Source organism: Camelina sativa, chromosome 10 (genome assembly GCF_000633955.1).
Source record: "Camelina sativa cultivar DH55 chromosome 10, Cs, whole genome shotgun sequence".
NCBI lineage: Eukaryota > Viridiplantae > Streptophyta > Magnoliopsida > Brassicales > Brassicaceae > Camelina > Camelina sativa.
Genome location: NC_025694.1, coordinates 11,996,832 through 12,021,805, shown reverse-complemented (window position 1 = coordinate 12,021,805; position 24,974 = coordinate 11,996,832). Strand labels below are relative to the sequence as shown.

The 24,974-nt window shown below is 32.1% G+C and overlaps 5 protein-coding genes across 5 annotated transcripts; 1 reads left to right on the top strand and 4 right to left on the bottom strand.

The window, feature by feature from the left end:
- On the bottom strand, positions 4,065–5,122 carry LOC104718590 (ethylene-responsive transcription factor 6-like). Its single transcript, XM_010436355.2, has one exon. The coding sequence runs from the start codon at positions 5,053–5,055 to the stop codon at positions 4,186–4,188; it is 870 nt and encodes a 289-aa protein (XP_010434657.1). The 5' UTR covers positions 5,056–5,122; the 3' UTR covers positions 4,065–4,185.
- LOC104718589 (ethylene-responsive transcription factor 1A-like) lies at positions 14,326–15,365 on the top strand. Its single transcript, XM_010436354.2, has one exon. It carries the CDS (start codon positions 14,475–14,477, stop codon positions 15,282–15,284), a length of 810 nt encoding a protein of 269 aa, XP_010434656.1. The 5' UTR covers positions 14,326–14,474; the 3' UTR covers positions 15,285–15,365.
- LOC104718588 lies at positions 18,515–20,332 on the bottom strand. The gene is made up of 7 exons (XM_010436353.1): positions 20,246–20,332; positions 20,041–20,127; positions 19,839–19,949; positions 19,565–19,726; positions 19,340–19,393; positions 19,056–19,202; positions 18,515–18,956 (listed from the first exon to the last, which is right to left on the bottom strand). The coding sequence occupies exons 1-7, from the start codon at positions 20,306–20,308 to the stop codon at positions 18,618–18,620; spliced, it is 963 nt and encodes a 320-aa protein (XP_010434655.1). The 5' UTR covers positions 20,309–20,332; the 3' UTR covers positions 18,515–18,617.
- LOC104718586 (ubiquitin carboxyl-terminal hydrolase 3-like) lies at positions 20,684–22,458 on the bottom strand. The gene is made up of 9 exons (XM_010436352.2): positions 22,310–22,458; positions 22,039–22,170; positions 21,892–21,936; positions 21,693–21,798; positions 21,536–21,594; positions 21,371–21,445; positions 21,236–21,284; positions 21,060–21,136; positions 20,684–20,946 (listed from the first exon to the last, which is right to left on the bottom strand). The coding sequence occupies exons 1-9, from the start codon at positions 22,382–22,384 to the stop codon at positions 20,860–20,862; spliced, it is 705 nt and encodes a 234-aa protein (XP_010434654.1). The 5' UTR covers positions 22,385–22,458; the 3' UTR covers positions 20,684–20,859.
- Positions 22,752–24,563, bottom strand: LOC104718585 (ubiquitin carboxyl-terminal hydrolase 3-like). Its single transcript, XM_010436351.2, has 9 exons — positions 24,391–24,563; positions 24,124–24,255; positions 23,975–24,019; positions 23,754–23,859; positions 23,597–23,655; positions 23,439–23,513; positions 23,299–23,347; positions 23,123–23,199; positions 22,752–23,031 (listed from the first exon to the last, which is right to left on the bottom strand). Exons 1-9 carry the CDS (start codon positions 24,466–24,468, stop codon positions 22,945–22,947), a joined length of 708 nt encoding a protein of 235 aa, XP_010434653.1. The 5' UTR covers positions 24,469–24,563; the 3' UTR covers positions 22,752–22,944.

Sequence of the window (24,974 nt, the reverse complement as noted above, 5' to 3'; positions counted from 1 at the left end):
TGAAAGATAATTAGACAAAAAGAGTAAAGTGTCGTGATGGTGGACCAAAAAAGATGGTGGAGCAAAAGAAGATATGGAGAATGATGAACTAAAAGAGGGTGATGGACCAGAAAAAGGTGATGGACCAAAAGAGTATGATGTGGATGAGGGTGGACCAAAAGATGATGTGAATGAGGGTGGGCCAAAAGATGATATGTAGGATTGGGTTTCTCGTCGGCATCCTTCCCCATATAATCTTGTCCATCATCCACATCTTGTCCATCATCCACATCTTGTACATCATTTGCATCTTGTCCATCATTCGCATCTTGTCCATCATCCACAACTTGTTCATCGTTCGCATCTTGTCTATCATCCACATATTGTCTATCATCTGCATCTTGTTGATCATGGGCATCTTGTCCATCATTCACATCTTGTCCATCATCCGCATCTTGTCCATCATCCGCATCTTGTCCATCATCCGCATCTTGTCCATCATTTGTATCTTGTCTATCAGCAACATAGTGTTCATCGAGGGGCATTTATGTCTTTTTATGTAAAGGTTGTGGCATTGTGGAAAAGAAAGGGAAAAAGTGGCATTTTGACTAAATTTTTTTACTGTTTATGGCATTTTTGTTAATTAACTCTTCTAAATATTTGGACATTTCGGTTAACCATTTAATTGTCGGTTTGGTTCGGTTCAGTTTCGGTTAATTTGGATATAGTATTTTACTAACCATTCGGTTATTTGAGAAATTTCGGTTCGGTTTTGGTTTGATTTTTTGGTTCGGTTCAGTCGGTTATTTGGTTACCGGTTATTTTGCCTAGCTCTTTGGTATTGAACTAAAATACCAATGTTGAGTTAAGTTATTCGATATATAGTATCATTTTTTCTATCCGACCTAAAAAGAAAAGGTATCATTTTTTCTATGGGTCAAATTTGGCTTATCATAATTAATTAATAAATTTTAGTTATACTACATTAAACTCGAGTTTAAGTATTCTTTTATATTATTTATATTTTCTTCAATCACTGAAGATTATTAAAGATACTTGTTAAAAATGTTACAAGGTTTTGAATCAGATTAAACGGACTTGCTGTCAAAACTTCTTTTTTTTCCTTATATTAACAAATAATGTAGACTGTTTGTACACGATGTCATATTACAAAACCTCAGTCCATAAACTACAAGTATAGAAACAAATGTAGACTGTTTGTACACAGTCAAAATAATTACACTGGTAATAAAAATTAGCGGGTTAATGAAGTTTAAAATTATGGTATATGAACAATTTTTTTGTATTATTAGTTTATAACACATGGATAACCAACTAATTTTTTTTTGTATTATTAGTTTATGCTTTATCTTTCTAAAGATGCCACATTTTTATTGTTCACATGTGATTAAAAGACGAAAATACCTTTATATGAAAGAGAGTGATTGTCGTGGACGAGATTTGATGGACAAATTATTAGATTAAGTCATAAACTTGTGCACGAAATCATTTTTATAACTTGTCTACGAGAATTATATTAACGAAGTTGTCCACAAGTTCAAATTAGTTATCCATATTATTAAACATAAGTTGTCTATGAAAGATAATTAGACATAAAGAGTAAAGTGTCATGATGGTGGACCAAAAAAGATGGTGGAGCAAAAGAAGATATGGAGAATGATGAACTAAAAGAAGATGATGGACCAAAAGAGTATGATGTGGATGAGGGTGGACCAAAAGATGATGTGGATGAGGGTGGGCCAAAAGATGATGTGTAGGATTAGGTTTCTCGTCGACATCCTTCTACATATAATCTTGTCCATCATCCACATCTTGTCCATCATCCACATCTTGTCCATCATCCACATCTTGTACATCATTCGCATCTTGTCCATCATTCGCATCTTGTCCATCATTCGCATCTTGTCCATCATCCACATATTGTTCATCATTCGCATCTTGTCTATCATCCACATATTGTCTATCATCTGCATCTTGTTGATCATGGACATCTTGTCCATCATTCACATCTTGTCCATCATCCTTATTTTGTCTATCATCCGCATCTTGTCCATCATCCACATCTTGTCCGTCATCCGCATCTTGTCCATCATCTGTATCTTGTCTATCAGCAGCATAGTGTTCATCGAGGGGCATTTATGTCTTTTTATGTAAAGGTTGTGGCGTTGTGGAAAAGAAAGGGAAAAAGTGGCATTTTGACTAAATTTTTTTACTGTTCATGGCATTTTTGTTAATTAACTCTTCTAAATATTTGGACATTTCGGTTAACCATTTAATTGTCGGTTTGGTTCGGTTCAGTTTCGGTTAATTTGGATATAGTATTTTACTAACCATTCGGTTATTTGAGAAATTTCGGTTCGATATTGGTTTGATTTTTTTGGTTCGGTTCAATCGGTTATTTGGTTACCGGTTATTTTGCCCAGCTCTTTGGTATTGAACTAAAATACCAATGTTGAATTAAGTTATTCAATATATAGTATCATTTTTTCTATCCGACCAAAAAAAGAAAAGGTATCATTTTTTCTATGGGTCAAATTTGGCTTATCATAATTAATTAATAAATTTTAGTTATACTACATTAAACTCGAGTTTAAATATTCTTTTATATTATTTATATTTTCTTCAATTACTGAAGATTACTAAAGATACTTGTTGAAAATGTTACAAGGTTTTGAATCAGATTAAAGGGACTTGTTGTCAAAACTTCTTTTTTTTCCTTATATTAACAAATAATGTAGACTGTTTGTACACGATGTCATATTACAAAACCTCAGTCCAGAAACTACAAGTATATAAACAAATGTAAACTGTTTGTACACAATCAAAATAATTACACTGGTAATAAAAATTAGCGGATTAATGATGTCTAAAATTATAGTATATGATCAATTTTTTTGTATTATTAGTTTATAACACATGGATAACCAACTAGTTTTTTTTTTTCTCATAAGATTTTAATTTTGTTCCTAAAAGGTTGGATTACACAACCCATAATGGCCCATACTAATACATTGCTTTACGATGAAGAAAGTTCATCTATCGTTGGTTTCACCAAAACAAAACGTGTCATCAACACGTGTTGGATGAAGAATCTAAAGCTTTCCGAAACACCCTCGGCCGTCTGAGATTTTTTTTTCTGGTGAATATAATCATTGTCGATATCTGAATTTCCACACTTGATTCTTCTAAATTTCACCGATAAAGCTGGTTGTAAGACGAATCAAAACTCCAAACAATTGAAGTCACGACTATGAGGAATCTGAATATCGCGAAGGAAGTTTCTTCTTTTCTTCAACTCTGCAACTATCCTTGAATTTTCGGTAAACCGTTTACCCAACCGAAAGATTAGAGACAAACAGCAAACACTATATGGATAAACAAATCAACCATAGATCGACAAAAATCTAAATTGATCTCATTCACCATAAGATAGTAATGCTTTTGCTTCAGATCTAACTAAGACAAAAAAACACTTGTATGATGTATAAACATAGAAGCTTTCGTCATCTCTCGTGAAACTCTGTAAAACATAGAGACAAATCAAGACTGACAATTCCTCTTTATTTGAAGCAAACTAAAAAGTAACAACGCCTAACAAAGACGACGACAAGAACACGGCAACGGGAAAACCATGTTTACGGCAAGAACATGGCAACGGAAAAGCCATGTTTACGGTAAGAACACGGCAACAAGAAAGCCATGTTTACGGCAAGAACACGACAACGGAAAAACTATGTTTACGATGATATCGGATTTCATCCGTCACAAAGACCGACAACATGTCGGACGATAATCAAAGAAAATAAAATCTCTCTCAAAAAAATATGAGAGAGAAAAAAGAGAGAAATTTTTGTGTGAATAACCAACTAGTTATGAAATTGGTTGTTACTAAAAAGTATTATAATTTAATCGTAATTTATAATTTAAAATTTTGTAAATCTACAATAAATTAAGTAAATTATCATACTTTTAACTCTAATAAATAGTAAATTATTATATAGAATGTATCATGCGGTCTATAGTGGTACTGTATAAGTTAAAATTGTTAACGGCAATAGATGGGATATTGAAGGTTGTATTATATAAAAAGAAACAAATAAATAAATGAATATATCTCCTCGAGACACATTTCCACGTCAGCATACATCAAAGCTGACCCAACAGATGAACAAAATAAAGAAAAATTCAAACAACAGTCAATTGTGGAAAACCAAACGGTGGGTGTGGAGATAACGGCGATAAAAGCGGCATGCTCAGAAACTCCGTCAAATCCCAGTCATCTATCGCCGTCAAATCTGACTCAACGTTCTCTCCGCCACAGCTAACGGCGTGACTCTCCTCCGTCTTTTGCACCTTCTCAACCACCACCGTCACTTCCTCCTCGTCGTTGTCTCTCTTCCGTTTGTTATCCTGGCCGCCATGACCATCTTCAGCGTGTGGATTCCACATGCCAACTTCAAGCGGGAAATTGACGATCGCCTTTGATCCTCGGAGTCTAAACGCTGCTTTGTCGTAAGCTCTAGCCGCTTCGATCGCCGTCTCGAACGTCCCGAGCCAAACCCTAGTTCCACGACGGTTAGGGTCACGGATCTCCGCCGCGAATTTCCCCCACGGCCTCATCCTCACTCCCCTGTAATGCCACTTCTCCTCTGCTACTGCTGCTACCGCCGGTACGGGTTTCTCCGGTTTAGGATTCCCGGTTGCGAATTGAATCCACTTGGTTCGGTTCGGCGGCGCGATCTTCAACGGCGGTTTCCGATTGGATTGAGCAGTAACGCGATGTGGATTCGACTGGAACGTGAATGAATCGTACGCTTCAAGTGGAGCTTCGGATTTCACGTCGAAATCAGAAATGTCCGGTTTGGGAGTGACGAGATCGATTATTTCCGGTTTGGCTTCGCATTGCGAAAACTCGAATCCGGTTTGATCAGAAGAACCGAAGATTGAGAAATCCGGTTCGTTCATCCATCGGTTGGTGTTAGGCAGAGGAGACAGTTCGTCGAGGAGATACTTCTTGATGAGGGAAAGAGCCGAAGCTTCGTTTGGCGTAGCCATGATCAAGTAAATATGGCCAGGTAAGAAGAAGAGGAAGATGATGATTTGAATTGACAGTGGAGAAGAGAGAGTGGGAAAGGTGTTTATATAGGAAAGAGTCAAGTCAATGAGAGACTCTTTCAAGGCAACATCCTCAGACTTTTTTTAATAATCTAAAAATATAATCAGATGCGGAAAGGTGTATCTATACTCGCGTGTTGTAATGGTTTCCATACCGTTTGATTAGGTTAGAAACCCTCAGTCAACGCCGGTTTTATCTTGTGGTTCACCGATGGCAGCTGAGGTAAGAAAAAACAAAACTAATAATTTATCGATGCATGTTTGTTTATCAAAAACATTAGTACGCTTTAGTAATTAATTTATTATGAACTGCGTATAATCGTATTAATATTTGATTTATTTACGACTAGTTGTGAGAATTTTATTTGTTCATATGCTGCATTTTCAATTTCAGAAGTTATCGTCCGCCGTCTCAAATCAATGTTTGGATAAATTAACACACGTTTAAAAAAAAAAAAAAAAACTTACAGTATGATAATGAAAGTTGCAATAAGTAATGGAAAAAAGGAAAAAAAAACAAGTCACTGGTTTTCACTTTCTTACACGTACATCGGATGTTATTTTAGTTTTAGGATAAACAAAAATATTGTAGTATAAAGAAGACTAGATAGATTCTCATTGTCGATGATGTTTTTGTATGGTCGCCATCATCAGGTAGACAAAAGACCCATGGAATTCTCCTATTGCTGCCCTGAAACTTTTTGTTGTTGTTGTTGTATTAATTTGTTAATTCAATATGTACAATAATATATATCGGGACAGAATATCCGTTACAACTATCTTTGCTTTCTAAATGTCAGACCACAGAGCTGTTTTTGTTTCCATAATGAACACTATAAGTACAATGTTCATTAATTTCTAGGCTTCTAGCTGTTATATATCTTTGAAAACTAAATGTTGCAGAGAATAGTAAACCAATACTTTCATCATACTAGTGTGTTTGTGTTTATGAAATTATAGCTTTCATTTTGAAAGTGAATCAACGAAACGCGAGCACGCACAAAAATACATGCATAATTAAAGGATTGTAATATTAATTGAAGTTCTAATCTCAAAAGATAAGGGCTGCGTAATGCCGTAATTAGAGGAAACGTAATATTAGAGTTCTAATCTCAATTATTCTACAACCCAAACAGAAAATATTCGACAACGACAAACCATGTGACCACTTTTGGCTTTGCTGCTTTCGAACTTGATATATCCTTTTTACGTCTTCATACGAATGTGCTTACTTCATTATATGGATTATTTTCTAGTTTTTTTTTTGTTCAAGAAATTTCTGGTTAATTTATATCATAGATATATTTTATAAATTATCATACGTGAAGGTGAAGCTAATTTCCAAAGCATATCGGTATGGTATCTATGAAATATAAATTGCTCAAAGATTTATCCATGTCGGAGGTTTAGATTAATCTTCTAACAACATGCGTACGTTTTCACTCAAAACATTTCTGTAAATATATATACTTTACATGTCTCGTACTCTAGTTCAACTCTATGTGTCCACGTACGTACGTTCTTGCAAATTTCATTGTTTTAGCATGTACTTTCATATAACTATATATAGGTCTATATAATTGTTTAATTTACAAAAAATATATAGTTTTTTTTTCAAGTTGATTCAAATCTAGCGAAAAGGCGGAATCCTTAATTGTTTTTATTTGGTAGTCATCATGATGTTCAATATTCTTTGTTAATTCAGTGTCATATTTCATATAACTTATTGGTTTAGCCTTTTTCGAACAATATGAATTATAAATTTATACATATTTAAACTAGGATAATGAAACAGTAACATCAGAGTTGTGATTTATGTGTTTAAAATCAGGCTTACGTATTTAATTTAGAATAATGCGTTTAGGCTCTCTGTTTAAGAAGCTAAAGTCTTATCATCATAATTCACAAGACATATTGAATGGTTTGCATCTGTATATAAAAGAAGCCAGTTAGAAAATTTTATGTAAATATCGTGAACTTTTAAAAATAAAAGTTGTGTGTTTTCTACATAAAAAAAAAAAACAATCGTGCTTTAGAATTTCGATGTTATTGGTTTTTATTATCACTATTTTTTACATAAATTTTAGACTACCCTTAAGCCTCTCTAAGTCAAACCACGAAACTTTAAATTCGTTGTTGAATAATATATTGTATGTTAATGTGTAATTTGCGGTCTTAATTAGTTATTATTCTGTTTGACCAAAAAAAATTAGTTATTATTCTATCATTTTAAATCAAATTTTGTCTACACTGGAGCGTTTGCTGCAAAAGATTCATTGTTCTCGGGATTGAATCCACACAACTTTTCTTTATCTTTCTTGTGGAAAGATTATCACCACCATTTTCTTCCTTTTGGGAAATATCATATTTCATGGAAAGAGTCATATCACCAATTTCATTTTTTATAATGTTTCTAAAACCTCAGTCCCTAGGATTCTGCAAGCTCGAAACTTTGTTCGCTTGCTGTCAATGATAAAAAAATAAAAATTATTTTGTTTTTATTGATTTTAAGATATGAAGAACGATTTACCCGATGAACAATTTCAAAACCTTTTTGAAAAAGTATTAGTTTTTCTCCTTCGAAATACTAATCTCATTTTAATTATTTTGTGCTTCTTTTCAATTGTGTAAAAACAGATTCTTTGACCAAAAAAAATATTTTGATTAGTAATTATGTTATATTTTTGTGAATATAAATATTAAACTACCTTCAAGAAACTAGTGTTTTAGGCATTAATTGTGTTTATATAGTTTTAGTTTGATTAGTCGGCGAAAAAGAGTTGTGAAAGAAAAAAACAATTTTCACATATTTCATTATTAATTATTATTAATATATAGTCACAATATTAGTATCTTTGTTAATAGTATGTAACATGTGTGATCGGGTTCCTTGTTTAGTGTATAAATAAGAACGAAAAGCTTGGTCTTTTAATGTACTAGTTCATATATACTTAAATCGTTCGAATTCTATTCAACATAATTAAACTCCCTTAATTAATAAAAAAAAGTACCTTTGCAATTGGACATAAATAAAATAGGCTTTCTCAGGACTATCTTACAATTGAGTTGGAATTTTCATTATTTCAACGAAGCTAGTATTAAATTATTTCGGTAAAAAAGAAATCAACTCCTAGCTTTCTATTCAAAAATTGTATAAGACGGGTATGTGGGCATGCATGTATCTTGTCTCTTTCAAACTTATGATTGAACACGTGCTTTTATTACATTTGCTTTACTTTTATAACCAAGTATAGTTTCAAACCGAATATGTCAAAAAAAGAAAAAATGAATACTGATGTTAATGTTTGCTAATATAGTTTGTTAATGTTTGTTAATACTTTGAAAAATGTTTTTACAGTTTGTAAATATGAGAAATTAAGAAACTAAAATAATAATTTTACTTTTCTTATTCTTGTTATATGTTTTCGAACGAACCAAACTTTAAAATTGTGTTCTTAATTTGTTGCCAAGCCCAAACAAAAAAGCTTATCATCTTTGTTGAAGAACTCAATTGCAGTGTGGGAATACACGTGCGGGTTTATTTGCACGTACACATGTTTTGTAGAGGTTTTGACAATTCTACTAGTCAAAAAGTCTTACACGACCGGATGTGGTCAATTTCAAAGCTGACGTGTAATATGCTTCCCCTCTTTGGCTCTTTCCAGTGTGTATTACTTTAAGAAAAAGTCATTAAATTTGAAGTGCAACTAAAAGATAGTTATATTTTATGTTATACTACACGGATTCGGACGATTAAGAAAATTAATAGTTAGAAATATTCCAAAATATAAATCAGATCGAACAATAACCAAAATTCAGTTTTTTTTCTCTAAATTTTACGCAGATAAATAAATTCTAATTGGGTTCTAATTGATAGAAAATCTTGTTTAGTCGTTATATATATATTTTTTGGACAAAATTCAATCGTTACTAGGTTTAAACCCGCGGTACACCATATAGGATGAAGCGTAATTATTTTTTATAAATTAGGTTACAAATTAAGTATAACTTATATGTATAAAAATTAATATATATATATATATATATATATATATATATTGTTTGTGCATATCGGATATAATATATAAACTTATTAATGTAATATAAGTTTTAACCCGCGGTGTACCGCAAAACATTTTTTAATTTATAGCAAATTAAATGTGTTAATTTATATTAATATACTAAGATGATTTGTAGGTGTAGTAGTTTACATCACATACTTGTTAGTCGTATTTGACCCGTTTTAAAAATAAGGGCAGCAATAAGTCGAGTAAGTATTGTAATTCTATTAGTCGTAGGTAAATGATACATTATTGAGTACTTATTTTCTTACCATCGGTTCTGTTACTCGACCCGTTACCGCCAAATTATTATCCGATCTGACATATCTGCTTTATTAATATTTTATGTAGTTTATTCAATTTACAAACATATATGTATATATATATATATATATATATATATATATTCTGACCTAATTTTCTTTCATTTTTGGTATGACATTTTATAATTCATATATATATATATTATATGTTATAGAATTTTATTTTCTATAGTTTTGTGGCTTTTTGTGAATTAAATATTTATTACTTATATATATATATATATATATATATATGGAAATGTGATTAGAATACAAAAATATGAGAAAGGTTTTTAAAGATATATTAACTTGTGATTTTGTAAATTAAGATTACACTTTTTTTTCCACAATTAAGATTACACTTAATATATATGTTTTGATATAGGATTTGATTCAAAGTCCGAAATAAAAAATTATGGTTCACGCTCCATATGCAAAGCAAAAAGAGAGGGAGACAGAGAAAACTAAAGAGACTGAAAATCCAATAATTTAATACACATTTTACAAAGACTGTATTCTCTCCATCTCCTCTTTAATTTGCTGCTTTTTCTCCTGTCATCTCCGCTCTTCTCTCTGCTCTTCTCTGTGAATTTTGCAGCAGAAATGCAAAACACATGTCTGATTACATTTTATACAGTCAAGTTTAGATTTTTCGTCGATTAGGATTTGAGTGGTGTAATGGATTAATGTACCACGGTTTCATATATAACCTACTCGTAAGAGACATAGACTTCTTTGACGTATTCCCCAAAGCCAACAACTTGTTTCATATGTCAAAAAACACAAATAAAACGATAGACCCTCTAGGCTAAACATTAAACAATGCAATTGGTCGTTTTACAAAGACAGAAAGGAACACGACCACCGGAAAACCAAGTAATTGCTGACCTGATTCCAACATCGAACAACTGTTGGATCTTGGTTTCAACATTGTACAACTGTTTCTTCTACACGTCTAATTGTTGGACCAGTTTCTGATTCTAACGCTGTAGAACAAAGACATCATCCTGAAGAAGAAATTAGAAAAAAATCCAGAAGTAAACAACATGTACATAATCCTTATTTGCAAATTGCATCATTCTAAAACTGCAATTATACACACAACTCGCACACCAACTTACATAATTTCCAATAGCCAACTTCTCTTCCTTGAAATCCAAATTCAATATCTTCTCATCAGCTTCGAAGCGAAGCTTAGTAGATTGATCATGAAAGACATCTTCTTCTTCTTTAGGGCGGCGACTGTCAAAGATTAACAGGGGAGAGAAAAGAAATTAAATTAGGTCAAATAAAATTTATCTTTTAGAAAGACAAACTCAAAAAAGTTATAGGATCCGCGTGTTTTTAAAACGGATCCATTGAAACATGCAGGTCGGGTAATCGAATTTCCATTTGTTCTGACGATTGTACCCTTCTGAATTTCGAGAAACGTTTTCGTTTTCGTAAAATTGAGTGGCAATCTGTATAAATACTTAGATAATTTCTGACATATCTAAAAATGTACTGCTCTTTTAATTATAAGAAGATATAAAACCAAATAAATCTATAAATCTATGAGTTTTGGAGACGTTTTAACAATGAAACCGACACATCACAATCTTGAATTTTCATTATCTTTTGAAGACGATGTTAGCCCAGATGAATTTAATTGGACAATAGTACTGACTACGATTTATATAAAAATTAAACTCTTTTGTCACTAATCTGAACAATGGTAGGTGCTCTAGCTTTACTCCATAAATCATCTCTTGCCGTGCCTACAAACTTAGAATAGAGGCCTTCGGAAATTTTGATTTCATTTATGTTGATAGTTGATTATATGTATATATCCTTAGGCAAATTTTGAATTAGTGATCAGTTTTTATATTCTTTTGATTTCAGTAGCAATTGGGGTTGGTTGCCCGTGACTATAAAACATAAAGATAATGTGTCATTGGGTTGTTGTCGTTGGTGCTGAACATGTCGGCCTCGTTTTTTATTTTTATTTTACGTTTTCTTTTTGTTTTTAATTAAAAACAAATTATTTTTATAGTTTGGAATAATCTTTGTTAGCATCTTGATTCTTTTATACAACTCTGAAATATTGATTTTTAAACAAATCATATTCAGCAAAGCTAGATGAGTTAACTAATTTTTAAAACTAAATCAACAATATAGATAAGTCTATCTATATTAACATTTTTGCATCAGTTTTAGCAAAGAAATTTTGGAGTTGAGAAATATTTACATCTCATGCCATTGTAATTAAAAATAATAAAATAATAATAATTAAAACAATTAAGCAAAAATCGGGAATACTTGTTTTCCTAAAATATATGAACAAAATCAATTTCTGTTTTTGTTTTTAATTATAAATTTTAAATATTTTAGTGAAAAAGAAACTATAATTTCTTACCTTTTTCAATGTCGATTTTCCATAATTTGTTTGGCAAATTTATTTCCAAAGATATTGCAAAATACTATATGATTTTACATGATACATGTTTTATTTTTATAAGTTGTTTAAAATGGATTGAGCCATTGATGTCATGGATAAAAACAGAAAATAAACTAACAATGTATGATTTTATATGTATTTTATTTTAACCTCCACAAATGACGTATGTTTTTTGACTAAAAAAATGTGTCACTCATAGAGTTATGATCTCAAATATAAATATATGTCCTGTTACACACTTTAAATACCGAGTACATCAAATTTAGTCATATATGAGTAATATCAACAATTTTACTAACTTTGTGATAATAAACTAAAATCTGTGTAAATACCGATTTTAGCAATTTAACATACGCACAATACTAAATAAGCAACAATACTTTATGGAAAATTTTTATTTATCCACATGTCTAAACCTAGACTGAAAAAATCACAATTATGTGATGAGAATTAGGGTTAATATTAGTACACTTATATATTTTTGCGGGTTGGTCTAAAAGCAAAAAAAAATATCTTAAAACTTAATGTTATATAAAAAGAGTTAAAACAAACACTAACCCTCACACTCATATACAAAACTAACTATTTTTTTTAATAGCTAAGAGGTTTTGGGTGAAACTAACTAATTTCAAATTGGTGGATAAAATTTAAATAATGTTATATAAACTACAAAGTAATATACATATTAACAGATGTTTACTTTCACAACAACTAATTTTGATTGATTAAATTCTAAAATAAAATATTTTTGATTAATTAAATTCCAACTGAATATAATAATTTTTAAATAAATAAAGTAAATAAAATTACAAATATCTCAATATTTGACTTATACAAGTTTGTAATCCAATGCATTTGACTAATTATAAGAGTTCGGATTGAACTTAAAATCTAGTAATTAATATAAGAAATGTTTATTTTGAAATCAACCTTTTACTTATTCTAAAATATCAAATATACCCAGAAAATAAATGTACGTCACTAATAAATAAAATACAACAATTCTTCATGAGCCATGTAACTCAAAACAATATATGTTTTACATTTCTTTCTAAAAAACAGTTGATGTATTAAACTTGTTTCTCGTAAGTCTAAGTTGTTATATATTTATCTTATTTTTAAAAAATTGATTGTTCCATTGTGCTACTAACGTTGAACTAAAACTCCAAGAATGTTAATTTTTAAGAGCTAAGATCTCCAGTTAGATTTCCCAACAACGATAAGAATATGGAGCTTGATGTGATTTCAAACCAATAGAATCCGTGCAATTGAGTAACATAGACAAAAACATCATATGCCATCCTTCCTCGAAGGAGTCTCCTCTTTATTGCAAGTTGACAAAAGCGAGAGACCCACTCGTTCACTTTCAGCTTTTAAAGATCGACATGAAATAAATATATCTTTTTTCTTTTGTCTAGTGAGGGTATATATTGACGATTTTTCTTTTCGATATAGCTTATAATAAAAATTCGAATTTTTGTCTAGTCTATACACTCAAAACATAATTACATATTTTCTTAACAAAAGGTTCAAAGTTTTTTTTTGTCCAAAAAAAAAAAAAAAAGAAGGTTCAAAGTTCAAACAACATACTATTTTCACTGGAGTTGTTGTCAGAACCTCTCTAATTAGTAAGCTACTAGTTCAATTCGTACTTCAAAGATTAGTGGCTTCACGTGATATATTGACTCAATCCTCTTGCATAACCGTAAAACCCCACATGAATGATGATTGATGATGAATAAGCTGCATTCTTTGTTTCAAGCGAACCATAAGGAGTGTGATCAATAGTCTTTGCTTTAAAGTGATCACTAAACCAAATCCCTAAATTCCTAATTCTTACAAAACATTTAGAACGTATTTGTTCTTATTCTTCTCCCTGCTCCAACTCCAAAAGAATAAGATGAATTAATTAGTTTTTTGTCTATTATATACTTGCCATCTATACAACAACATTATTAAACAAAACTTCACTAGAATTTAGTATGGATTGTAAAAACCTAGTTTTATAAACAAAACTTTTGGCACATAGTATTTGTTATCCGTAAACCGGCGGTTCAAGTTGGGAAGAAACAAAAGAAGAAGACCAACCGCTATAATAAAGTCATCTAAAGACCAAAAAAAAAATCCAAAGAAAGACAAGTTGAGAGACACGAGACCAATCACAAAATTGCTTCCATAGATTGCGTGACATCATCCTTGACGGCTACTTCAATTTATGTGTGTCTTATATGGATAAAACGCACGTGTTTAATTCACGAACCTTCATAGCTATTATGAAAATTCCATTACTTTCATATTTTCAACTTTTTTTAATATCCACTATACGCCTTAATTTATAATATAACTAGTCTTGTCAATATTCAAAATTTTCCAGGTTCATGAACCTTTTTTTTTTTCCATTTAATCTCTCTATATAAATATAACCAAACCTCCTTTTATTCTCATTCACACCGGACACTTCGAAATCTCAACAAGAACAAGAACCCAAAGATACAAAAACAAAAACATTTTCAAGAATTTTTCTTTAAGCTTAATAAACATATCTCTATCTTATTATTTATGTCGATGACGGCGGAATCTCAATCGGACTACGCTTTCCTCGAGTCGATACGGCGACACTTACTTGGTGAAACAGAGGCGCGACTCAGTGAGTCGATGACGAGTTCAGGGGAGCAATCTTGTACAACAACATGTAACAGCGTTAAACCGGTGTACGGACGGAACCCTAGCTTCGGGAAGTTGTATCCTTGCTTCACCGAGAGCTGGGGAGACTTGCCGCTGAAGGAAAACGATTCTGAGGATATGTTGGTTTACGGCATCCTTAACGACGCTTTTCACGGCGGTTGGGAACCGTCTTCTTCTTCTTCCGACGAGGATCGCAGCTCTTTTCCGGCGGTTAAGACCGAGACTACGGAGAGTTTCGCGGTGGATTCTGTTCCGGCGAAGATAGAGACGAGTCCGGTTCTTCCGGTTGCTGCTGCGGTGGCGGCGGCGAAGGGAAAGCATTACAGAGGAGTGAGGCAAAGGCCGTGGGGTAAATTTGCGGCGGAGATTAGGGATCCGGCGAAGAACGGGGCTAGAGTTTGGTTAGGGACGTTTGAGACGGCGGAGGACGCGGCGTTGGCTTACGACAGAGCTGCTTTTAGGATGCGTGGCTCCCGCGCTTTGTTGAATTTTCCGTTGAGAGTTAATTCAGGAGAACCCGACCCGGTTCGGATCAAGTCCAAGAGAGTTTCTAGTTCTTCTTCTTATGCCGGAGCTCCGAAGAAGAGGAGAACGGTGGCCGCCGGTGATGGAACGGATAAGGGATTGACGGTGAAGTGCGAGGTCGTTGAAGTAACACGTGGCGATAGTTTATTGGTTTTGTAGTTTTTGATTTTTCTTTGTTGGATTATTATGATTCTTCTAAAAGAGAAAACGTTAATAAGAAATTCGTTTATTATTATTATATATCTACCCTCCAATCATTTCATTCAGTAGTGCCAGTGGGATCAATCATTTTTTTTTAAAAAAAAGCTAACTATAACATTTAGAAAACAAATCATCATTCCTATTACTAGACCTATTACAAGTGGGATAAATTTTTATTAACGATAACATTTGTGAGAAAATTCAATATTCTCAATTGGTAAGATACAGTACAATAAGATATTTTGTGGACAAGATACATGAATGTACACAAAAGTGAAACACATAAAATTTTTTTTGACTTTCTGAAACAAATTAGCAGTTTTACAAAAATGCAAGGAAAAAAATAGTAGTCGTATCTTGAGTTAAATGTTTAAGTAAAAAACGTAACCACAGTTTTTAATTAGTTCGTTGGTCGGTAAATATTGTATGGTAAAATATTATGTTGTCTACTAATTAAAAATTTATGTGGTGTATTATTGATGTAAACATTAGATTTGTTATAGTTGTATTTGTATCAGGTGTATATAAAAAAGTATCGAACCCAATTATTGGAGAAAAAGACACAGTCACAGAACTAATTAAATACTAAATCAAAAATCAAATACAAACTGATATATACATACGACCAATCATGAGAATCTGATAGAAAGCTAACAGCCACAACAATTTTATTCTATTTAATAAATAAAAATGTAACCAAATCAATATAGTTATACAATTACCAGCAGAACAAGTCCCTGGAGAAAAGCAATCTCAGCATTGGTTTTGCTAATAGATTTTCTGTTTTTTTTTGAAATTTCCATTGTAGTAATTATAATACCAACACAACCATAAATAGTTATATACTGTACTTGCTAACTAGGATCATCGATCGTTTTTGCATTAGTACATTGTGCTTCAAAGGAAATAGAATCTGCTGCTGCTGTTCTTTCATCTTATGGTTGTGGCCTTGTGGGAGTTGCTGCTCAAGGTTAACAAAAAAAAAACTCAACTAGAACATTGACTTAAAATAATTTATTTTAATATTAGAAGAGTTTTGGACGTAAACTCAAGCTTCTCCTTTTCAAGTTTCAACGATGACTTTGAGTAGTCTACGATTATTTATTCTTAATGGAGAGATTTTTCACTGAATGTTTTATTTACAAGATGGCGACATTGTAAGCTGGTTCCTTAGATTTCGTGAATATATCCAAACGGGGATATTATTAGGAGGGGTACACAAGGTGAGAAAATACAATCTTGACTCTTGAGGCCATTTTCTTCTAAGATATTTGCAAGCTATATTTTCCGTGTTTTTATTTTCTTGGAAAGATTTAGAAATATTGAATTATATTGAAAAATTATTTCAAACCGTCATTGTATGAAAATATTTCAATAATAACAAAGAAATTCTATGTATTTCTATATTTTTGTTATTACTGAAAGTCTGAAACTACACCACATTTCTCTCGTAATTATTCAGCATGTTACCATTTCTTTTATTATTAGTTTTATTAGATTTGTGTATCATCAGATATTTGTTGGATAAATTCAACATCTACATTCTTCTTATCTAGGCTCAACCTTTTGGACATATAAAATATGCCTGTACACTGTACATTAGTAACAAATTAAGCTTAATTATTTTCCATTAAATATCTAATATGTCTTGACAATATATTAGAGAGAATTAAAAGTTACCGTCTAAGATTCCTAAGAAATTCTCTAGTTTCTCTTGTTACTCTGTCCTATCTTTTTAAGTGATTAAAATAAATGAACCAGTAGTTGATCTCCAAATAAAAAAATAAAATTCAAAATTATCTTATTTATATTTTGGTTTTAAAAGTAGATACTTGGCATATCAATTAATATATTTGATAGTGAGTAGTGATGGTAACGATGATGTTGCTAGGAAAGGAATGTTTTATCATCTTTAGGGTCCGAATGGTAACCGCGTATTTAGTAGTGCGGGACAAAAAATTTAATAGTGCGGTACGGTTCAATTGCGGTACGTGTGGGACAAATGTATTTGCGGAACAAGTGTGGTTATTCTAAAATAAGCGGTACAAAATAATGTTTGATTGATTAAATTAGCGGTACGGATTTCTTTATATTTTATTTTCATTTTCATTAATAATAAAGTTTTAATTTCTGAATTTTAAATACCAAAATTTATGTAAAATTAAAACTTGATTGGTAAAAATAATATTGCACTTCACAATTAAAAATTTGAATGGTAAAAAAAACCATGCAGAGTATCATGAATAAAAACATTAGAAAATATATTAATAATTAGTATAAATATAAATTATTATTTTTTGTTTTTAATGAAGAAACATTTTTATACAATTATGAATTTTAGATAATATCAAAATATATGGTAAAATCTAGTGTTAACATGCTTCCATTGAAATTGAATTTATTAAGCATTTAAATTAGTTTTTATAATTTTATATCTATTAGATAATTGAAAAGTGTATTTTGTATTAAATAATTTGAAAATATATTAAACAAAACTATTGTGAAAGTGTTTAAGAAAAACAGTAGGGTAATAAAAGAAAAATATAACTGCCAGTGACTTAGGAAAGAAAAAGTAGAACACAAAAAATAGTTTTTTTTGTTAATTATCTTTTTCTATGAAAATATATAAAAAAACCATAAAATAATAATTTTATTCAGTGCAGTCTAAAAATCGCTGGTTAAAAACTATTATTGTTCTGAAAAGCGGTCCATGTTATTATTCAGCGGACAAAACTGCAATTTTTTTTTTTTTAAAAACGCAAAAAAGCAAGTTGTTTTGTGATTGGTGTTTGGTCTGCGGATTTGGTAAAAGGAAATTGAAAACGGTCTTTACCTTGCTACCATTCACGGCCTTAGAATATAGTTTTTGATTGATTGATCATAAAATAAAAATAATAGTTTTTGATTTATCTAAAGATTGTGGACGAAAAGAAAATATTATAAATTATTTTATTATTTTATTTTTCAAAATTCTACCAATTGACTTCTATGAAGACTACGGGTTTGGCCATGAACTTGGGGGATAAGAAATGGAACTATGTTTCTGTAAGAGTAATCTAAAACCAAGTTGTACGTAGCGTTACAATAGTATTCACATACTTCATTTCTTCTATTTGTATGCCTCAAATCAATATGAGATACATACAAAATCATCTAAATAAAACCCAAGGAAACCAATTTATTAATTGTTAAAGATAAAACAAGGGATGAGAAAATTATTACAATCACATATTGAGAATTGTTATATATATATATATATTTATTTATAAATAAAGAGAGATTTAATTATAATTAGGGGCAAGAACCACCATAAGTAATGGTTTGTTTATCTTTCAAATAATTCAACTTATAACAGTTGGGGTTTGGCGTATTAACAACCATCTCCAACTCACTGATGGGAGTGCTCTTCAAATTGGCATCAACATACTTTATGTCTTTAAAATACGATGACTTACTTAAATCGTTCCATTTATCTGGAAACTTCCCGTTGCCCATCGGAGCACCACCAACGGTACCCGCGCCGTAACGGATTGTATCAGCTCCCTGTCCTAGATGTGAGAAGAGTTCCTTAGGCCAATATCCAACTAGAGCACCATTACTCATTAGCAACCAATTCCCCGTAGGTCCATCCTGACATATTTTTTTTTATAAACGTTATGAAAACTTATTTGTATTCTGATAAAAAAAAAATTAGTTGTTTTGATAGGTATATTGTATGAAATGACTTACCCGAATAACAGATAGACTTGCAGTTACTTGGTGACCACCATAAGCAGAGACGTGGTCAAAAGTTTTGCCTGGATACAATTCTGGAGAGTGTTGTATATATCCTTTGCATACTGTATTTGCACACCCCGTTCTCTGAAATCCATCGTTCTATATTCAAAACAAACAAGAGCAGACTATATATTTTTAGTTTCATGGAAACATATCTATATATATATATATATATATAATTATATATACAATATTCTTTAATATTTTGACATAATTATTTTCACAGTCTTAATTACCGTCCAATAAGTCGTGAAACGAGTATTGTTATCACCATAAAACTCTGGATCGATCTAAAAAACAAATGAAAATAAAATAAAATAAAATGAGAGGCATAGCCAAAATAGGTTGTACATATTCACGTTTTTAAAATGTAAAATAAATAGTAATATATATATATATATATATAAAATATAAAACTGAATCATAAAGCTAAATAAACTTTTAAAAAACTGACAACATACCGCCCAACCAACCATAATGCAGTTGAGTCCTTGAGGAGCTCTACTCTCAATCCAAATCTGACTTCTTGTTGCTTTGCCACGGAACGTTGGTTTATGTATGCTTATGACTGCGCTCGCTCCATGGTATTTTTTACTTCCAGCTTTTGTGTCAAGTGTCGCCCACTAAAAACATCCCGACCAAATTTGCATATTACTATTAGTCTATTGGAAAAAGAAAAGAAAAAAAAACACAACCACCAATTATTAAGTAACAGTTTCTGATATTCGGTAATACATTTACTACTCTAGATTGAGCATTGAAATTGTTGACGTTGTTTCGAAGTTTCTGGATCGGGACCATCCCTCTCGGACATATAGTACTTCTCCTTGTTGAATTCATTGTAATCTACCAAAAAAAATAAAAATAATAACAACTTAACTACGAATTCACCAAATATATGAAAAAATTCAACAAAAAATAAAAGAAAAAGAATTACATGGAGTTTGTGGTGTTTCAGTAAAGGATGTTGCAATGAGGGTTGTTTGTAGATGTCGACACACTCAAAAAACTGATCATCCTTTGCCTATATACGTGACAAAAACGAAAAATGAAATCGAGATTTTAATCAGATTGATTATGAATCAAGATGATGATAATATAAATTCGATTGTTTTTGCTTGTAATGATTTAGAGTTACGTACATGAGTTGTTGCTGCAAGATACAAGAGGAATAGAGCCAAGATTGTTGAGTATTGGAGATACATGCTGATCACTTTTTTTCGTCTATCTGTTTTGTACTCAATCCATTCCAAATTGTAAGATCTCCAATGTTTATATATGGTACCAAATATGTTGGAAGGTGTCAAAAAGATTGAGATATATTCAAAGAATTAAGTAGTTTAAATTTCTTTCTCTAATACAGCAATGTAAATCCAAGAATCATGGAAACTAATAAATGTTAAAACATTGACCAAAAGAATAAAAATAAATAAATGTAAGAATAAGATAAACTGCTTTCAATTTTATGAGGAAATAATTCAGGATAATATATATTATTCTGAGTTATTTCTTTTTTCATCATCAGTTACCTTTTTTTATTTAAGATTTTTTTTTCCTCTTTTCATCAAACATAATACAAATTTCTGTAAATGGATATAGTATTATACTGATCTAAAAGTCTAAACCATGATCATCAACTGTAAATTGTTCAGAATGTAGAAAAACAGAAAACGAAGGATATAAAATCTGTCTGGGTCAATACGTCACAAACTCAAAAACAAGACTAAGAAGGACCTTTGCTTTCTTAAAAAGAGCTTCAGGTTCTCTTCGAGATGGCTATCACATTGAAGTTGAGTGAACCCGGATTCTTCTCAATCATACTCTTTATCACTTTAGTAGCGTCCTGCGAATTTTAGTATCACCCACGATATATACATCAAACACGTGCAAGTGTTACCAGTTTGTCTTATAAGAAATACCATTGTACGTTCCAAAGATTCAAGAGTTTTATAGTACCTTCAATAGGGTAGCTGGAGAGGAAGCACCGTGTGAAATTGGTCCTGCCTTTCTTCCATCAAGTTCATAGAGTTCACCTGAAATGTATGGGTAATGAAAGGAGGAGTTCCATAAATTAGTGCCAATTAAGAAGTGAGTTTGATTTCACTTTGGGTGTTAATGTGAGAATATGTTACCTTCTACACAAGCTAAACAGATGAAATGCGTGTCTACGCCGTCTGAAGCCTGAAGATGGAATAAAAAGAGTAAAAACCAATGTAAGATCCAAAATGAACAAGATACATTAGCATGAATGGGAGGTGAGAAGTTACCGGTGTATCACCAGCTGTAACAGCTACAGAATGAGCATCTTCTATCTGACTGTCATTCTCAAGATACCTTGCACGCTATCAAAGTATCCAGAAAAACATTAGACACAAAGCAAACAACACACTCAGAATTGATAGTAAGATAGAAAGAAGAAGATAACAAAGCACCTCCATAGGAGTCATGTTGGCAGTGGATTTAAGGAATTTATCCAGGAACGATCCCTCAGCTAAAAGAAAAAAAGCAAGGAGAGAATGTTATATCTATTCATATCCTCAGATTAAAGAAGAAGAAAAGCACATATAATAAAGTTTGAGCAAAACTCACAGATTTTGATTTCAGAGGTAATGTTCCCAATAGCATGAAGGAGGCCAATGGTTCCACAAGCATTACCCACAGTTTGTTTCATGAAGTAGACTTTATCACTATGAGCCTATTCAATTCATTCATCCAACAAAAGAACCACAGAATGAGAGAAGTAGATTAACAGAAACAAAGGTTCCTTCTCATGTAACAACAAACTAACCTTTTCCTTGATTTCCTTGTCTTGCTCGATTCTCTCTTCTTCACTCTACAGAGATCACAACAAGGTTTCAAAAATTCAATCAAAAATTATACAGAATCAAACATGGATTTACAAAATTGATAAATTACATAATAGAGAGAGAGAGACCTTTTTGGTGATGGGGTAAAGGAAGAGAACAGCAAGAACAGGCTTTGGAACCATCTCAAGAAGTTCATCGTCTAAGCCAAACACATCATTGCACTCTGCTTCATCTGGGACTAGACCAAGTCCCCATAGAAACTGTACAGACCCCGATACGATACGATTAAGGAATTACTAACAATAACCTAAGATTCTTCCCCAAATTTTCGAAATTCCGGTGATCGGAGGAGTAATTAGCGGAACCAGAAGGGATAAAATTTGGAGAGTGAAGCAATACCTGATTCATAACATCTGGGTTGGCTTCAAGTGGAAGCCATCTCTTAGTTGAAGAACCCTCGACTGCGGTCGCCATCTTCGGATCTTTCTTCGTCTCTTTCGATCGAAGTTTTTGCAGAAGAGAAATCAATCTTTCTATAAGAAAACAACATACACTTCGCCTCCGAAGTACTAAACCCTTGAATCATTCGAGAATCAAGCCCATATTATGCTATTAACGGGCCTGGCCCATTGTGATATTTGCAATCCTAAAATCACGAGTTGTGGTGGTACTCAAAACTCATTTGATTTTAATTTGTTTCGAGCACTTGTGCAAAAAAGCCGAAAACAATCAGGTGGTGAAATTCACAAAGAGAAAAGCATGACAGTGGTGATATTATAGGCCTTATTGCGTGAGTAATCGGCAACTGTGTAGTCTGCGTTATCCATGGAAATACAAGATATGAATCTAAAAAGACAGTATGATTCGAATGTGTGTTCTACTGTTTCCATTGATCTACAAATATGGCAATGATTGTCAACCACATTATTCTGAAACAAGAACTGAAGATTCAGAATGTACAAAAAGAGAGAATCGGAGTAAATCATCAACTCAGAAACAAGACTAAGGGAGATTTGCTTCTTGAGAAGAGTCTCTCAGGCTTTCTTAGAGATGGCTATCACATTGAAGTTGAGAGAACCCGGATTCTTCTCGATTATCTTCTTTATCACTTTTGCTGCGTCCTGCAATCGTGTATAATAATATTACCAAAGATGTACATCAAAGCTATATATAGGTATTGTCTAAGCTTAAAGAGTGAAGGGTTTACAGTACCTGCAACAAGGTAGCTGGAGAGGAAGCCCCATGTGAAACTGGACCTGCCCTATCTCCATCAAGTTCATACAGCTCACCTGCATTATATGGTAACAGAGTGTCACAATTTAGTGCCAACTTGGAAGTGAGTTTGATTTCAGTATATTCATTTTGGTATTGATATAAAAATTTGTTACCATCTACACAAGCTAAACAGATGAAATGCGTGTCCACGTCATCTGGAGCCTGAAGATGGGGAAAAGTAAAAACAACCAATGTAAGATCCAAATAAACAAGCCACAGATACATTAGCATTAATGGGAGTTGGAGAAGTTACCGGTGTATCACCAGCTGTAACAGCTACAGAATGAGCATCTTCTATTTGACTGTCATTCTCAAGATACCTTGCACGCTATCAGAGTTTACATAGAGACATTAGACACAAACACACTAGAAAGATCAAATATATAGGAGAAAGACAAGATAGAGAAACACCTCGATAGGACTCATATTGGCAGTGGATTTGAAGAATCTATCCAAGAACGATCCCTCAGCTAAAAAAAAAAGAAAGGAGAAAGTGATAACCCATTAAGGACTCATATCCTTAGATTAAAGAAGAAGCACAAAGAAAGCCTGGAGATAACTAACTCACAGAGTTTGATTTCGGAGGTAATATTCCCAATAGCATGAAGAAGACCAATGGTTCCACAAGCATTATCCACGGTTTGTTTCATAAAGTAGACTTTGTCACTATGCAGCTATCAATATCATTCATCCACACAACAAAACCATTAACGAAACTTCACTACAGAGACAAAGGGTTCCTTTTCTTAAACCAAATCAGATGTTAATCAGATTAAAAAAAAAACTCACCTTTTCCCTGATTTCTTTGTCTTGCTGGATTCTTTCTTCTTCACACTACATAGCAACAAAAAAAAAAAAAAAGGGTTTTATTTTTTTTTCAATGAAGATATGATCAGAATTCAGAATCATAGATGATGGTATTGTTGCAAAGAAGATACCTTTTTGGTGATGGGGTAAAGAAAGAGTACAGCAAGAACAGGCTTTGGAACCATCTCAAGAAGTTCGTCGTCTAACCCAAATACATCATTGCACTCTGCTTCATCTGGATCAAGACCAAGTCCCCAAAGATACTGTACAAACCAATACGAACAATCACTGAAAAAAACCTTCTAAGAAACCATTTTTTTTTCCGGTGATCGGAGACGAGAATCGACGAATGCTTTTGAGGATTCAGAAGGGAAAATTGGGGAGTAAAAAAGCAACACCTGATTTATAACATCTGGATTAGCTTCAAGTGGAAGCCATTTCTTAGCTGAATAGCCTTCGTCTACTACGTTCGCCATTTACGGATGTCTCTCGTCACTTTACTGTTTCCCTCTCGATCGAATTTTGCAGAAGAAATCAATCTCTCAGAGCAATTCTTCGGCACCAAGATACGAAGCCCTCAACATCCCAGAACGATGCCCACTAAAGCCCATTTAATAAGCGGTACTTAAACGATATTGGCCCAATAAAATTTTCGACCTCAATGTTTTGTTAAAACTTTATATATATACAAGATTAAATTTGAACCCATGTATATAATTTTTTTTATTATTATTTTATATTGTATTTGTTATTTAAATATAGTATTTAATGTTTTGTAAATATAGGAATAACTAAATTTCTCGGCCGTTTGTGCAACTAAATGTTTAAATTAGTTTTTAACCCGTAATATATTTCATGACTATTTGTTTGTTATATTTAGTTTGTTTTTTTTAGTGTTTGAGATTCTATTTTGATTTGTAAGTATTATAACAAAAAAGAGATCTAAATATATAATAAGTCATTTATACACTATAATTAAGTC

Coding starts and splice junctions, on each gene's coding strand:
- LOC104718590 (XM_010436355.2), bottom strand. CDS start 5,055: ATGGCTACGCCAAACGAAGCTTCGGCTCTTTCCCTCATCAAGAAGTAT.
- LOC104718589 (XM_010436354.2), top strand. CDS start 14,475: ATGTCGATGACGGCGGAATCTCAATCGGACTACGCTTTCCTCGAGTCG.
- LOC104718588 (XM_010436353.1), bottom strand. CDS start 20,308: ATGTATCTCCAATACTCAACAATCTTGGCTCTATTCCTCTTGTATCTT. Junction 20,128..20,245: donor ATCTTGCAGCAACAACTCAT/GTACGTAACTCT, acceptor TCACGTATATAG/GCAAAGGATGATCAGTTTTT. Junction 18,957..19,055: donor CAAGTCTATCTGTTATTCGG/GTAAGTCATTTC, acceptor AAAATATGTCAG/GATGGACCTACGGGGAATTG.
- LOC104718586 (XM_010436352.2), bottom strand. CDS start 22,384: ATGGCGACCGCAGTCGAGGGTTCTTCAACTAAGAGATGGCTTCCACTT. Junction 22,171..22,309: donor ACCCAGATGTTATGAATCAG/GTATTGCTTCAC, acceptor GGGTCTGTACAG/TTTCTATGGGGACTTGGTCT. Junction 21,799..21,891: donor ACAAGGAAATCAAGGAAAAG/GTTAGTTTGTTG, acceptor TGAATTGAATAG/GCTCATAGTGATAAAGTCTA.
- LOC104718585 (XM_010436351.2), bottom strand. CDS start 24,468: ATGGCGAACGTAGTAGACGAAGGCTATTCAGCTAAGAAATGGCTTCCA. Junction 24,256..24,390: donor ATCCAGATGTTATAAATCAG/GTGTTGCTTTTT, acceptor TGGTTTGTACAG/TATCTTTGGGGACTTGGTCT. Junction 23,656..23,753: donor TACCTCCGAAATCAAACTCT/GTGAGTTAGTTA, acceptor TTTTTTTTTTAG/CTGAGGGATCGTTCTTGGAT.